This window comes from Clarias gariepinus, chromosome 11 (genome assembly GCF_024256425.1).
Source record: "Clarias gariepinus isolate MV-2021 ecotype Netherlands chromosome 11, CGAR_prim_01v2, whole genome shotgun sequence".
NCBI classification, from domain to species: Eukaryota; Metazoa; Chordata; class Actinopteri; order Siluriformes; family Clariidae; genus Clarias; species Clarias gariepinus.
Window position 1 is genome coordinate 2,252,455 of NC_071110.1, and position 17,124 is coordinate 2,269,578.

The following is a 17,124-nucleotide window of genomic DNA, read 5'->3' on the forward strand; positions in this document are numbered from 1 at the left end:
TCTTTGTACAAGTATGACTGTGTGGCCACTACCAGCTCCACCACCATTATTAAGTTTGCTGATGACACCGTCGTGGTGGGCCTGATCCATGACAACATTGAGTCGGCCTACCTGAAGGAGATTGGGAATCTGGAGAACTGGTGCTAGAGGAACAACCGCCTTCTAAATGTCAGTAAGACATAGGAGTTGATAGTGGACTTCACAACTAAGCAGGAAAGGAACTACCAGGCCCCCATCATCAACGAGAGCCCAGTGAAGAGAGTGGAGAGCTTCAAATACCTCAGAATAATTTAGTTCACATCACACAGGACCTGTCATGGTCCTGTCACATCAACACCATAGTGAAAAAGGCCCGACAGCGTTTCTACCACCTCAGATGCTTGAGAGACTTCAGACTGCCCTCCAAGGTGCTCAGGAACTTTTACTCCTGCACCATAGAAAGCATTCTGATGGGAAACATCTCAACCTGACTTGGGAACAGCACCATGCAGGACAGATGAGCTCTACAAAGGGTGGTGCGATCAGCTGAGCGCATTATCCGCACCGAGCTCCCTGACCTGCACTCAATCTACAGCAGGCGGTGCTGGACCATGGTCAGGAAGATTGTAAAGGACCTCAGGCTCCCCAACAATGGACTGTTCTCTCTGTTGAGGTCAGGAAAGCGATTCCGCTCCCTGAGGACCAACACAGAGAGACTGAGGAGAAGCTTCTTCCTGCAGGCAATACGGTCTCTTAATCAGTACACCACACAGTACTGATCCATTTTGCACATCCACACACATGGTTTTGCACTCACTGTGGACATTCTGAACATTCACTTACACTAGTGGCCACTGCACAACTACACATTCGTGGACATTAGTTAAATTACCCAATTACAAGTCACTTTAAATACGTCACTTTCAAGGATATTTGCACACCCCCTGGATGTTCTGTTACCCGGATGCACAAGTCACTTTAAACACTTTAAATATGTGACATTTCCATTTATATTCAATTTATTTTCAACTTCATTCCCAAACAAAAAGTCCATAAATTCTATATCTCTGTATTGTACAGCTGTTTCTTATTTTCTATCTATATATATTTTTTCATATATGTTTCTTATATTGTATATTTTGTACTGTACTGTACAGTTATGTTATTTTATTTTAATTTGATATTATTCTTTCTTAGTTAAATGTACTTTTTTTTTCTATTCATAGTCTTTTATTTTAAAATCAGGGGCAGTTCTCTAAGCATTTTACTGTGTATGACTTTGTATGTGACAAATAATATTTAAATTTAAAAACATATTTTATTTTGTGTTCGGAAGCGCGTGTGTACAGCGCGTGTGTACAGCTCGTGTACTGTTTCTTATAACACACGTGTGTGCACGCGCGAGTAAAGCAAAAGAAATTCTCAATACAGAGGTGAAAAAATCCATCTTCTTCCTCAGCTCATCGCTATGTGCGTGTGTGTGCACGCACGTAATTTGACACTGTGCTGTTTCACAAATACTCTTTTGCCTTAATGTCTGTGTGTGTGTGTGTGTGTGTTTGTAAAGCGGAGGGGGGGTTTAGGGGGTGCTTTATACACACATAAAGACGCACACACTCTTCTCTACACAGAAATTCTGCTCTGTCGTGAGAGGTAAAGTGCGGTTTATTTGTTTTTTTGTTTTACTTTACAGCAGTGTGGGAGAGAGAGGTTGATTTATGACGGCTGTTTACAGAAGTGTAGTCCAGTGCGGGAGATGCATTGTAGGTCACGCGAATGCAAGATGTAAGCTTGGATATAGGCTGTTACGCTGTCACAAGCAACATAAAAATAAAGCGGAGAAGCTTTAATAATTTTAAAGAGAACAACAGCTCGGAGCCGGGAAATCCGTATGCGTGGAGTAATTGCAGAGGCGTGGAGATGCGCCGTAGTAGAGAAAACAAGAGCATGGGTCTGAGCCATAAAATCCGTCAGCGTGGCGCCAATGCCGAGACGTTAGGATAAGCCGTAGTCGAGTGAGCGCGAGCGTGGGTCCGAGCCATGAAATCCGTCAGCGTGGTGTCAGTGCTGAGTCGTGAGGCTGGGCCGTAGTTGGGAAACGAAACCTAAAGTTCAAAGCCATTAAATCCAAGAGTAGTAATAAATCCAGATATGAGACGAGAGGCAAAAACGAGAAACAAAGCGAGGTCAGTAACATGAAAAGAATCATAAATCACTTAGTGGACAATTTATTACACGTCGTAGCTGGGAAACGTGGAACGTGGGGTGGATCCGTTGCATGGACGAGGGGAGTAGAAGTCGGACTGCACACGGGTTGATTATCCTGGTTATAGTGAAGGGTCCGATGAACCGGGGGAGAGCTTGCGTGAAAGAGTCTTCAAGGGAATGTCCTTCATGGCGAGCATGGCTCGATCTCCTACACGGTATCTGGGGGCCTTGGTGCGATGGCGGTCTGCCTGTTTCTTATACAAGGAGCAGGTTTGTAGCAGAGTTCTTCTAGCGCATAGCCACGTTTGCTTGCAGCGGCGGACGAAGTGTTGGGCTGACGAATTTTCCTGCTCTAGTTCCTGGGCTTTTATTTAAGGTAAAGTAACTGTCTTTTTTCAGCAGAGCCTCTGTTTTACTGAATAATCCAAGATTTTTCTTGAATATGTAAGACCTATTGACACCTCTAGATGTACCCCCCCCCATACACACAGCAGACCAAATGTCATCAACATGTCCCTCCCCCAAACTCATGACTATATGAGTGACGCACGTGCACTGACATGATTTCCCACAATCCCGTAGCACGAAAGAGAGAAAAGCCATTGTGATCATGTGATACTTGGCAGACAAAGTGCATGCATGAACTTGCTTATTGAAGTTAAAATTTATTACTAATTTTTGCCTGTCTTACAAAGAGCTTGCAGACTAAGTTACTTACAATCCAAGGATACACTGTATTAAGGTTATGGTCAAGTATGTGCACTTCTTTTTAAATTTATTTTGTTGTCTTATTGACAATGCTTTATTCAGATTTTTGAAAAATCTACTAAATAAACACTTATTCAAAGTGTCTGATAGCTACAGTAAATTATTGTGTTAAAATTATGGAAATATTGTGACAACCGTAATATCCCGAAAGGCGGGAATTTGCAAAATTAACTTAATCCGAGTACGCCACCCTGGTGGGGCGCCAAGGGAATACTCCCAATAAAGACACACAAGTAAGCTCCATCTATCAAAGGCAAGAATAAAGATCAACTGAGACATGGGTAGCAATACAAAAGAGATGTTTTTATTTATTAAAAAACCACCAACAACAACAATTTGCACCCAAGAGACACAGAAGCAATAAACAAAAATTTATTAATTAAACACTCCTCAGGAGGGGGGAAGGGGAAATGAAACAGAGACTGACAGGACAAAGCAGGGCAGCTGCAGCTTAGAAAATTGTTCGAAACCCACCCAAATTCACATCAAATTAAATGCCATGCACTCACTACAAGTAGGGATTGTGTTGGTACACTTGCAATTGGTGAAGCACACACCCCAAACGCATGCAGCCAGCCTCCCCTGTCCTGCACCGTGCCTGACTCCTGATCAGAACAATAAGAAAAGAAAAAGAACACAACAACAACATGCACACACGCATCGAAATAGCACAAAATCTACACAATACACACGAAACAATAATCACATCAAACATAAGGAAAAAATATAAACAAACAATTTCACAGACTCAATAGTATATAGAGCACCAAGTCGTCTCCCAGTCCTATATACGACCGAGATCGGTGCCTAAACGCACCAAATTAACATAACAAAAAAGGACAACAACAACACAAACATTCGCGCCGTCACCACATAATACACAGAGCAGACATGCAAAACAATCGGCCACACAAAACAAGAATAAAAGCCAATCAAACACTTACCCTGCCACAATATTATAGCCCCCATAATGGTAAATTGTGCTTATAATTTGTGATTATGCTTGTGACTGTTGAATCTAATTATGTCAATGTAGGATCAGCAAATATGTTTGTCGATTTACGGTGGTGGCCAAAGGTATTGAGACACATGTTTACATAAAATTCTCAAACTATAATAAAAAAATAATTGTAATTTTATGCAGTGAAATGGCATTAAAACAATCAATATTTGGTATAAAGAGAAAGATCTATAGGTGACTTATGCAACTTACAGAATTGCAACTAAAGACACGCACTGTGGTACTGAGAGAAGACAAAATAATGAGATGAAAGACTGTGTGAAAGTGCTGAATGAAGCAAACAAAGAGTCCACAAAGACAGTACAAGTCAAGGCAAGGCCAGGGTACGAAGAGTCATTTCCAGAAAAGCTTTTCCAACTTTTAGTCCGAATTGTTCTGTTTCACTTGAAACTTTGTGCACTTCTTGGGCTCTTAATAAGAATAGTTTGTTTGTCTACTTATATAAAAATTATTATTATTATTATTATTATTATTACTTTTAATCTTTGTTACACAAATGATAGGAAACTTATTTTAAATGACAAATCTAATTACATCCATTTTATGTTATTATACAATATTTCATGATGTGGTATGATGTATTATACAGTATTATATTATGTATGACAATATTGCACATTGCACAATGTATATTTATTTGATACTATACTGTATCCGTATACTGTATAACACACACTTCTCTCACTAGGGTGAATTCACCTGCTCTTATATATTGTACATTACAGTAAAGGAGTGTCGGCGGTTTGTTTCTGTAATGTCCGGAAATGTGAAGTGAATCTGCATCGAGAAGCGCAACACTGTAACGCGTTAGTAAGTCTCTGATTATCCTGCGCTAGTGTTTCTTATCATTTCCACAAACTGTTAAATGATATGTGTTATGCGTGGCTCAGTTTATTTGTTTATTAGTGTTTGCCGAAAAGAATTCGATTTGAAGTGAAGCTGGAGTTATAAAGTCAGTGTGTAGGTTACTGGTTAGTTAGTTAGTGTCAGTATCTGAACCAACACTTCTTGTGTGCTGTCGAAACATATGACGTCATCAAGAAGAAAGTTAAAGGGGAGATGAAAGATGAAAACAGATCCATCCATAAAGCACAGAAATGAGTTTTTCATGAGTTTCATGTTTATTTGTCATGTGTGTAAAAGTCAGTGACAGTTTTATATAAAAATGCTTGTTGTTAAGCAAATAATAAAATAGATCAGAAGGGAGAGAGAGTTTGTTTACAAATACAATATGTATGTACAAAATGTGCAGATCTTATTCTAAATAAATATTTATAAATATTTGTTTTTACAGACATAAACACAAACATTGTAAATGTCAGAGATGTGTGTGTTCATATTTATACAAAAATTCATTTATATTTGAGTTCATTTGTTTGTAAAATGCTTGATTCATTAATATGATATTCATTGTCATAAAAAGGGTTGATGTTTCTTTAAGAAAATCCATACTTGAAGTAACAGGTCACTTGTTGTGCATGGAAACCATGGCATTATGGGTAGTACATATATGAAGGCAGAAACGCACATGCTCTACAGCCTGAAAAGAGAGACGTTTTATCTGCATGGTCTAAGGGCGCACACGGTAATTTATGTTTAACTCTGTTACATTGTGTGTTTATTTTGTGTTCATATCTATTTATGTAACAGTGTTTGAAAATTGTGTACATTGAATCAAGTTTTGGACACACGTGTACTTGTATGTCAGTGGACATTCAAATTGAGAGACTGTGAAAAGAGATGCATGTTTAAATATGCTTATGTTTGCCTTTTGTAGTTTTCACGGTGTCCGCTGAAGAGAGGGAGAGAGAGTCAGAGTTAAATAAACAGCAAAATGACATCAGTATGAAGCGTGGCTATCATTTTATTAGACCAGTGCAGCTACAGTGAAAACGTAACGCCATCACAGTCCACAGCTTGAGGTATTGAACGGCATCGCGTCGGAGAAGGCACGGCAAGATCGCGGGTGCATCACGTTGAAAAAGACGTCGGAGAAAGACGGAGACACGAGCAGACGCATCACGTCGGAGAAGAGGCCATTTTACAGCTAAGGTCAAAAGTACTGCATCGCAACCAGTAGAGGGCGACATTCTTCCGCGGAGATTACAGCCTTTCAGGTATCCTTTCCAAAAGCTTCAGAGAACAGTGTTTATTCCATCTTAGAGTTTGGAAGAGATCAACTCCGCAATCAACTGCAGGTTGGACTGTACCATCTTCACATCTACACCTTTTCTTAAAAAAAAAAAGAGAAGACTGTTTACTGCTTTAATTGGTTTACTATTACAACCTTTCGAATGTTTATGCTTTAGCAGTAATATTATTGTGAAATGTGCTAAGAGTACTTTTGATCTATGAGTAATTACTTTAAAGTGCTTTGGTAAGCGTTTACAATGTCATTCCATGGGGGAAAATCACAGTGTGGTGAATCAAAAGAGCAAACTGCGAATATTCAAGCAGAGTTGATTAGACTAACTGAATTATTAGAATCTCAAACTAATGACATAGAAAGGAAAAGATTAGAGTCCCTCATAGGTGATATGCACTCTAAGATACAGTCACTTAAAACAGTAATGATCGAATCTACTGCTGTTACTTCAGGAAGAGATGAACCCAGGAAGTCTTCACGAGAGAGAAAGTTAACTCCAAAAATGCAGGAGCTTAAACAGCAAGATGTTTCTCAAAAGGAGAACAAATTTATCAAGTTGTATGTGAGCTGGAAAGAACAAATTAAAGCTGCACGTGCCAAAATTAAGTGTGAGTGCTCTGACCAAGACTTAAGTGACCTGATGGATAGTGTAGAAGGAATGGAAACTCAAGTTAAAGATGTGTATGAGCTTATAAGATCTCAATCAGTTCCTTCTACTGAGATGCGAAGAAAAATGGATTCTTGTACAGCAGTAACATCAGATATAATGGGTTTAATGAAGGTGCGAATGAGTGAAGTGGGCCTAGACGAATTTGATGCTGATGCAGAAGATGCAAGAATTCGTATGGTGCTTGACAAAGAATATGCTCAGTCAGTGTACTCATCCACGGGCCCTAGGTCTATTCGTAGTCACCGTTCAAACAGCTCAGTAGACCAGCAAAGCATCACTGCAAAAAGAGCAGAGTGTGCCGCCCAGTTGGCTGCAAAGCAGGCAGAAATAGAGATGGAGGAGGCTATCGCAAATCAAAGGCTAGAACTTAAAAGACTGGAGAATCAGAGAGATCTTCAAGTAATAGCTGCAAAACTCAAAGTGTACTCTGAAGTTGATTCAGCTGAGTCCAGTAAGGATAGTGTAGCAGCAAGCCGCGAGGTACCAAATTGTCCTTTAGCAGCTTCTAAGGAAATAAAAAAAGAACAAGCATGTAAGACAGACAATGAGAGACAGACAAACCATGCTAGCAGTGAAGCATCAATAGTACAAGCCTTACATGACACAATGGTTCTTAGTAGACTGCCTGCACCAGAGCCCTCAGTTTTCTCAGGGGACCCACTCAAGTTCTTAGAGTGGAGAACAAGTTTCAAGGCATTAATAGAGCGGCGATGCACAAATCCAGCTGATAAGTTGTTCTACCTACAGAAATATGTCAGTGGTGAGGCACAATCTGTTTTGGAAGGAAGCTTCTACAGAAAGGATGATGAAGCGTATGATCAAGCGTGGGAAGCACTGAATTCCCGATATGGCCATTCATTCGTAATCCAGCGTGCGTTTAGAGAAAAACTAAACAACTGGCCAAAGATTGGTTCGAGAGAGTCTGTCAAACTGAGACAATTCAGTGATTTTCTAACAGCCTGCAGCAATGCCATACCACATATCAAAGGCCTTCAGGTGTTAAACGACTGTGAAGAAAATCAGAAAATGCTACAAAAACTCCCCGATTGGCTGACATCTCGTTGGAATCGGCATGTTACAGTACAGCTGCGACAATTAGAGGAATACCCTACTTTCAAGGAGTTTGCTGATTTCGTGGCACAAGAAGCGGAAATAGCATGTAATCCTGTAACATCTTTTAATGCCCTTAAGCTTACTGAAGACAAGTCATCTAGAGAACTTAAGCGCTCAAAGGCTAATGCATTCTTCACTAATGTGAAGGCATCAGACAAATCAAAAATAGTGACAAAGACATACAATGTAGGAGTAAGAAACTCAGTGGAATCAAACAGTGCCAATAAAATCAACACTGTCCCTTCAGTTTCAAACCCAGTCACTTGCAGGTGCTGTGGGGAAAGTCACTCCATTCACAAATGTCAAACGTTTGACAGCAAGTCTGTGGAAGACAAAAGAAAGTTCATATTAGACAATAATCTGTGCTTTGGCTGTCTTAGGAGAGGACACAACTCAAAGGATTGCAGGAGCAAAGCAACTTGTAGTATATGCAAGAAACGTCATCCTACAATACTTCACGAAGACCGCCCATCTCCTGCAGCTGTCACATTTCAGCATGCTATGCAAGTAGAACAGAACACGTCTTCTCTTTCTTGTAGCGTTGAGAGTGGTGATGGTGGGAGTACATCGATGATAGTGCCTGTATGGATTTCTTCAACTTCCACTCCTGAAAGGGAGACCTTAGTTTATGCCCTTCTGGATACACAGAGCAGCAACACCTTCGTGGATAAAGAATTATGTGAGAGGATGGGTGCAATTGCAGAGCCAGTCAAGTTAAAACTTACCACAATGATGGGAAGGGATTCTATAGTTCAAAGTAAAAGAGTAAGTGGGCTCAGAATTAGAGGGTTTACCTCCCATGGCTTAATAAGTTTGCCACCTGTCTATACCAGAGACTTCATTCCACTTGAACGTTCTCATATCCCTACCTCAGAAACCGCTAGAAGGTGGAATCATCTGAAAGAAATTGCTCAGGAAATCCCAATGCTGCTGGATTGTAAAGTAGGACTCCTGATAGGTTACGATTGCTCAAGAGCCTTGGCACCACGTCAAGTCATCACAGGAGGCAATGACGAACCGTATGCCATCAGGACAGATTTGGGTTGGAGCATAGTTGGCTCTTCGCACCACATTGCAAAGTCAACTGAAGTCACAGGCCTGTGTCATCGTGTATGTGTCAAGGAAGTCCCAATACTGACACCAGCTTCCATCATCAGAGCTCTTGAGTCAGACTTTAGAGAAACAAGTCCAAGGGATAGAAGCATTTCACAAGATGACATACAATTCACACAACTTTTGAATGACAAAATTCACAAGAACTCGGAGGGACACCGTGAGATGCCCCTCCCCTTTAAGACACGGCCACAGTTACCTGAAAATAAGCAGCTGGCTCTGGTGCGTTTGAAGCGCTTGAAAGGAAAATTTGAGAAAGACCAAAAATTTAAGGATGATTATGTCAAATTCATGGCAGACGTCTTCAAGGATGGTGATGCAGAGAGAGCCAAACACCAACCTAAGGAAGGAAACGCTTGGTATATACCTCATCAGGGAGTATATCACGCTAGAAAGCCAGAGAAGATTAGGGTTGTGTTTGATTGCTCTGCCAAATATGGCGGCACTGCATTAAATGATCACTTGTTGACTGGACCTGATCTCATTAATGGGTTAACAGGGGTGCTCTGCAGGTTTCGCAAATACCCAATCACAGTTATCTGTGATGTAGAAAGAATGTTCCACAGGTTTCATGTGAGCCAGGAAGATAGAGACTACTTACGGTTCCTGTGGTGGGAAAATGGCGATACAAACTCCGAGCCAAAGGAGTATCGCATGAAAGTCCATCTTTTTGGCGCAGCATCCTCTCCTGGCTGCGCAAATTATGGAATGAAGTATCTTGCATGTCAGAACGAAAGAGAATACCCTGCAGCAGCCAGTTTCATCAAAAGTAATTTCTACGTTGATGATGGGCTCATCAGTGTGGAAAAGGTGGATGAAGCTATAAGATTAGTACAAGAAGCCCGAAATGTGTGTGCAAAAGGGAAATTACGTCTGCACAAGTTCATCTCAAATGACAGGAAAGTCATGGAGTCTATCCCTGTCAGTGAGCGAGCCAGTGAAATCCAGGATGTGGAGATCGGTTCTGATGAATTCCCAGTCCAGACAGTGTTGGGAGTTAGATGGAATGTAAATAGTGACACCTTTTCATTTAAAGTAGCCTTGGATGACAAACCAGCAACGCGCAGAGGAATCCTCTCAACAGTTGCATCTGTGTTTGATCCGTTAGGCTTCCTGGCTCCCTTCATCCTATTAGGAAAGAAAGTTCTACAGGAGATGTGCCAAAGGGGGTTTGAATGGGATGATCCACTCCCCAAAGAGTTGATGCCACAATGGACCAGCTGGATAAATGATTTGAAGAACCTGCAAAATCTCCAGATTGCAAGATGCTTTGCTCCTGACTCACTAGGGAATGTCCAGAGGATCGAACTCCATCACTTTTCAGATGCGAGTAGCCATGGCTATGGTCAGTGCTCATATATACGAGTGTTGAGTGAAGACAAAGTCCACTGCTCCTTTGTCTTCGGAAAGGCAAGGGTTGCACCCACCAAAATTGTGACAATACCTAGACTTGAGTTAACCGCTGCCGTGATCTCTTCAGCGGTGAGTAGCATGTTAAAAGAGGAGCTGGAGCTTAAAATTGACGCAGAATACTTTTGGACTGATTCAAAGGTAGTCTTGGGCTACATTAACAATGAAGCCCGTAGGTTTCACGTTTTTGTAGTGAATAGAGTACAAAGAATCAGAGAGACGACTGACCCTGCACAGTGGCATTATGTAGAGACACAGCAAAACCCTGCGGATCATGCTTCCAGGGGTCTCAAAGTGTCAGAGTTGATCAACTCGAATTGGCTTACTGGACCCAAGTTTCTCTGGGAAAGAGAAATTGTAACAACAGAAACAGCTCCAGAGCTTCTGATTGGCGACCCTGAAATCAGGGCAACGCAAGTGCTACAAACAGAGGTAGCAAACAATGAAAACTTTCTGGAGAGGTTTCGTCGATTTTCAAAATGGCACACTGCATTGAAAGTTGTAGCTCGTATTCAGCAAGTTGCAAGAGACAAGTCAGCTAAACCCATTAATGTTGAAGACATGAGAAATGCTGGCATCAGGCTTGTACAATTGGCACAAAGAGATGCCTTCAAGGATGAGATACAAATACTGAGACATGGCAAATTACCACATGGTAATCCATTGTTCCAACTTGACCCAGTACTGCAAGATGGTGTTCTCAGGGTGGGAGGACGTTTGAAGAAAGCTTCCTTACCTCTTGACTTGAAGCACCCAGCAATCCTCCCAAGAGATAGTGTGATTACTTGTCTCATTGTTGATTACTGCCATGAAAAGACTCAACACCAAGGCAGAGGACAGACGCTTAATGAATTGAGAGCAAGTGGTTACTGGGTTGTCGGAGGCAGTAAAGTTGTGGCAAACCACCTTAAGCAATGTGTGACATGCAGGAGAGCTCGTAGGCCATTAGAGACACAGAAGATGGCAGATCTTCCTGCTAACCGTGTTGACCCCTCTCCACCGTTCTCATACTGCGGGATGGATTGCTTTGGGCCATTTCTCTGTAAGCAAGGGCGGAAGGGGCATAAGAGATATGGGCTTATATTCACCTGTTTCTCCTCAAGAGCAATCCACATAGAGATGCTGGAAGATCTAACAACTGATGCCTTCATAAATGCCTTGCGATGCTTTATAGCTATCCGTGGAGCTGTAAGAGAAATAAGATCGGATCAAGGGACAAATTTTGTTGGGGCGAAAAATGAGCTGACAAAGGCTTTGGAAGAATTAGACCATGAGAGATTGACCGCTTACCTATCCCAGAAACAATGTGACTTCATTTTGAATGTACCTGATGCCAGTCACATGGGAGGGGTTTGGGAAAGGCAGATCAGAACAATTAGAAACGTTTTAAGTTGGGCCCTTTCTCAGAGCACTGGAAGATTGGATGATGCATCCTTGAGAACTTTCTTCTACGAAGCCATGTCAATCATAAACAGTCGCCCACTCACCACAGATACCATCAATGATCCCAAGGGGCTAGAGCCACTTACACCAAACCATTTACTCACCATGAAATCCTCTGTCCCTCTACCTCCACCTGGGAAATTTGTGCCAGAAGACCTGTATGTGAGGAAAAGGTGGCGAAGGGTACAATATCTGACACAGCAATTTTGGAGTAGATGGAAGAAGGAATACCTGACAAACATCACTCTCAGACAACGATGGCACTCTCCAAGACGAAATGTCAAGGTTGGAGATGTTGTGATTCTCAAGGAGGAAGAGGTTCCCCGCAATGAATGGAGACTTGGACGAGTGATTGCTGTTTGTGCAGATGAAGACGGACTGGTGCGAAAGGCCAAAATTCAAATGGGAAGTAGGAAGTTAGGGAAAAAAGGTCAACGACTGACCAATCCATCAATTCTGGAACGTCCTGTTCATAAACTAGTGGTACTTGTAGAGAAAACCTAGAGTCAATCTGATTGAAAAGGCTGTTCTTTAGAGTGTTAAGTGTCACAAGTTAAACTAGAAGTTTTGAACCAAAAGCTATACTGTATGGTTCAAATTTTTGGTTTGTGAAATTACTAAATTTATTTAAACATTGACAACGTTCATCATAAATTAGTAATTTGGTGGGAGTGTAAATGTCAGAGATGTGTGTGTTCATATTTATACAAAAATTCATTTATATTTGAGTTCATTTGTTTGTAAAATGCTTGATTCATTAATATGATAGTCATTGTCATAAAAAGGGTTGATGTTTCTTTAAGAAAATCCATACTTGAAGTAACAGGTCACTTGTTGTGCATGGAAACCATGGCATTATGGGTAGTACATATATGAAGGCAGAAACGCACATGCTCTACAGCCTGAAAAGACAGACGTTTTATCTGCATGGTCTAAGGGCGCACACGGTAATTTATGTTTAACTCTGTTACATTGTGTGTTTAATTTTGTGTTCATATCTATTTATGTAACAGTGTTTGAAAATTGTGTACATTGAATCAAGTTTTGGACACACGTGTACTTGTATGTCAGTGGACATTCAAATTGAGAGACTGTGAAAAGAGATGCATGTTTAAATATGCTTATGTTTGCCTTTTGTAGTTTTCACGGTGTCCGCTGAAGAGAGGGAGAGAGAGTCAGAGTTAAATAAACAGCAAAATGACATCAGTATGAAGCGTGGCTATCATTTTATTAGACCAGTGCAGCTACAAACATCTTTGTTGCTTCTGATTATTTCTCCTCTCACGACTTCTCCCTGTAATTATAGGGTGGTTTTCAGCTTAAACTCGTCTACACTCGTGCCTTGTAAGCCGAACGAGTCAGGCCTTAATCAGTCTGAGCTCGTTTACTATTTATAGAGCATTTTCCAATAAATTTAATATTACCTTTTGTTTCATTACGTATTGTAGGATTACAAATTTATAAAATGTTAAATCTAGCCTCCAACATAACAGTATATAAACTGAACAAGTTATGTACATTGGGTTTTACATTTTAAGGTAAAGTTGGTGACATTCTAAGAAGATCAAGTCTTGTACCCCAGGTGTCAGAGACATTAACCTTTTGTCTTTATGTACTTCCTGACCACTGGGTAGGGTCCCAAAGTCAATGTGAATGCTAATCTCAAGGCCAGGCTATGCCTTTGTCTCTATGAGAATGTAAAGGTTTGGGTGATACTGTCAGGCTGATTAGATTAGCACCTATGCATTTAAAAGCCACTGTTATGCTGATGAGATCAGGGCTGGGGAACTTCCGTTACCAGGCTGACTCCTGTACTAGACTATGCTTTGTTTAGATTGTCTCCACCTCTTTGTATCCCTCCCTCTTGTAAAGTATAAACTCTCCAGAGCGACGTTTTTTCGGTCAGACTTTGATGACTACAGCGACGCTCGGCGAGTTCTCAATAAAGAGTCATTTCTGCTTGAATGATATCCCAACGTCTCCTGGTCTCTGAAAAAGTTCCCAACAGTATCATAAGCAACTCCATGTCTGGACATTGTCACAAGATCTTCCTGCCCTGTATACAGGATAAAGTGGTATAGGTGATAAGTGAGTGAGTAAGTGACTGAGAGTGGTAAAAAAAAAAAAAATTCTTACTTAAATAAACCTATGCCGCTCATTTTAAAGTAAAATCATAATTTAGTCAGTAGCTCAGAGACAAGTTTTAAAATATACTGTAGCATACAACAGAAACAGTTTAATGATTTTCTTGTTCCATTTGTTTGCCCTAGCTGGTGTGTTGTTGTTTTTTGCTTTTAAACTAAATATTGGAAATAAAAATATCAGCAAAACAAGTTATCCTTACTTGTACAGGCTCAGATACATATCCTACACATAAGTTAGTAAACTTTTAGGACATAAAGTGAAATATTTATGAGAAAGACAATATAAAAGTTTTGTGCGGATTGGTAAACGTTTGCTTGCACGGTAAACTGGAAGGACCAGAGTTATGCAATACCAGAGAAGAAAGAACACACAGGGATTAGTGTCTGTTATTAAGTGCATGACATGACCGTGAAGCTATACAAGCTAATAGTCCTCATTAGTTATGCTTTAGCTAATGATGATGTATAAAATCTCAGGACTGACACAGATACACTGATGGTGCCTTAAACAAGATATTTAACCCTTAATCGTGCTACTGACTTAATTCTGCTTTTGGATAAATACTCAATACTGCCTGATGACTTTATGAAGGTAAAAAATGACCTATTGGCCTTCTTTAAATTTACTCACTGTTTTGTGAATATGTAAATACATTTGATTTTATTTATTGGCTTGACATTGATTCAATTGTATCTTTTTTTTTTTTTGTTATTCCTCAATTTCAAATGTATAATATTTATGACACTCATACAAGTTAAACACCCAAAAAATAATGTGTAGTTTATAAGTGATTGAACAAAGCACAAGGAAAGATGATACTTAAAGTCAACACTTCAATAGAGTTTGTGGCGTCAATTGCTGTGTGAATCAAGAGTGCAAAAGTTTGTGTAACTCTCAGACAAAATGAAGATGATGCTTATTTGATTTAAGATTTCATTTATTTTCTTTTATTTTATATTTTTGTATTATTTTAGGAGATAATTGTGAAGCACTACGGTGCATTTTCTACAAACATTTGCATTTACCCATATTGCTCTGTCAGGTAAACAAAGTCCAAAGGTCTCCACCACTCCCTTCATTGTGCCATTGATTACGTTTCATGTAATGACAGCACACACTCACTCAAAGCAAACACACTGGCTATATAACCTCTGCTCTTTCTTTCTACTCTTCAGAAACTCTTAGAAAAAAAAAGCTCCTTCAGAAATGAGGGAAGTCGCGCCGCTCCAGCCGGACCCGAGCCCTGATATGGAGGCTCAGCATAACTCACGCTGCACTGGTCCGAGTCTGGAGAACCAGATCCTCACCCAGGCCCCATTGTTCCTCCTCCAGCCTCCTTCATGGGCGAACCTGACCTTGTCATGTCCAGCTCTCCGTCCATCCAGCCTGTCCTCTACAGCCTCGTCCTCTTCTCTGCTGTCCACCTCATCCAGCCTGTCCTCTACAGCCTCGTCCTCTTCTCTGCTGTCCACTTCATCCAGCCTGTCCTCCACAGCCTTGTCCTCTACCCTTTTGTCCAGCCTGCTGTCCTCCTCTCTGCTCAGCACTGAGAACACTCAGTTGATTTCTAACCCCATTACTGGATCTTCTTTCTGCTCTTCCCAACCTCTGAGTTTACTGGTTCACAGCACAGCGCCACCCACTGGCCCAGAAGCTCATAAATGTCTCAGTGGTGATCCTGGAGAGACAAAAATAGAGGATGATGAAGTGTGCTCCACTGATGATCTCTCGTCATACAGTGAGGAGCTAAATGAGGTATGTTTTTGCATCAGCTTTAATAATATCCTTAGAAGGTTTATGCATTATTTTAAAGACAGGACAGGATTGCTTTTTATTTAAATGTGGGATCAGTGATTTCTTTCGAATTATTAAATTTCTTTTAACCTTTAACAAAATTCTTGCTAAAACTTCAAGCCACTTATAGTCCACATTCCACAAGGAGGCGTCTCTACTTGGATCTACTTTGGATTTATCTACACTGATTTTTTTTTTTTTCAAAACTATGAAATAACATATAGAGCATTAGGCAATTAAGTAACAACAACAGCAACAGTTAGTTGTTATATTAAGACACGAAGGTCAGCTGTTCTGGAACAGTTCTTGCAAGACCAGTATTGTTAAGTGCATTTGCAAAACCCATCAAGCTCCATGACAAAACTGTCTCTTATGAAGACCTTTCCAAGACCAAAACTGAGCTCTGCTGCAGAGGAGAAGTTAATTTAGAGTCACCAGCCTCAGAAATCACCAATTAACAACCAGCACCTCAGATTAGAGCCGTTATGAAGCTTTACAGAGCAGAAGTAGCAGATATACATCTCAATATCAACTGTTCAGAGGAGATTATTGTGTATTTTGGGCGCCCTTTTGGATTGCTCTACAAAGAAATAAAAAACAGGAAAGACCATGGATTTATAGGAAGTTTTGAATGGTAGTACAAGTCAACTATTATTATCAACATGTTGCTCCTGAAAATAAAAAGGTCACCTTGATGTAACCACAAGTAATGAAACATAACCATTTGTTTCTTTATATTATAGTACCATGAAGTTGTTTGGGATTAATGATACATTTATCACTAGTATCAAGACATTGCTTCAGAGTATTATAACATCACTTTGTAGTAATAACTTGCGCTGTAGTATCATTAAGTTGCTTCAGAGAATAATAAGTTATTTTTGAGCTATGATGCCAGCAGTACAAATATATTGCTTTTTTGGGTTATGATGTATTGCTCAGGTGTACCAGTAAGGCACTCAGAAGTACCAATAATTCTTTCCAGTGTATTATTATTTTCCTCTGGAGTAATTATATAATTCAATGAATCATTCTGAAGTCAATCTGGAGTAATGATAATTTGCTCAGTACAAAAATTTAGTTACTTATACTGGTGCCATGATATGAACAAAATTAGAATTTGTTTTGGAGTATTATATTTCTTAGTTGTTTCCCAGAAGTAACACTAAGTATGCTTTCTGAAATACTGTTGGGTCAACCCAGAGTCCCTGTTAGTCATGCTACATGTCTAATTTCCATCTGAGTAACTATACTCAGACTATAAATAGACTGAATTAAACTAACTATAAGTCACTCTTGAACAACCCTGTCTGC

General features: G+C 40.2%; 1 protein-coding gene across 2 annotated transcripts in view; it reads left to right on the top strand.

The window, feature by feature from the left end:
* The first annotated feature begins 4,746 nt into the window (after positions 1-4,746).
* Positions 4,747-17,124, top strand: part of LOC128533041 (telomerase protein component 1-like) — a 54,147-nt gene continuing 41,769 nt past the window's right edge. For both annotated transcript variants that reach the window (XM_053507242.1, XM_053507243.1), the window contains exons 1-2: positions 4,747-4,786; positions 15,192-15,771. In XM_053507242.1, the coding sequence (XP_053363217.1) occupies positions 15,223-15,771 (549 nt within the window). In that variant the 5' untranslated portion in view covers positions 4,747-4,786; positions 15,192-15,222. The remainder of the gene's footprint in view (positions 4,787-15,191; positions 15,772-17,124) is intronic.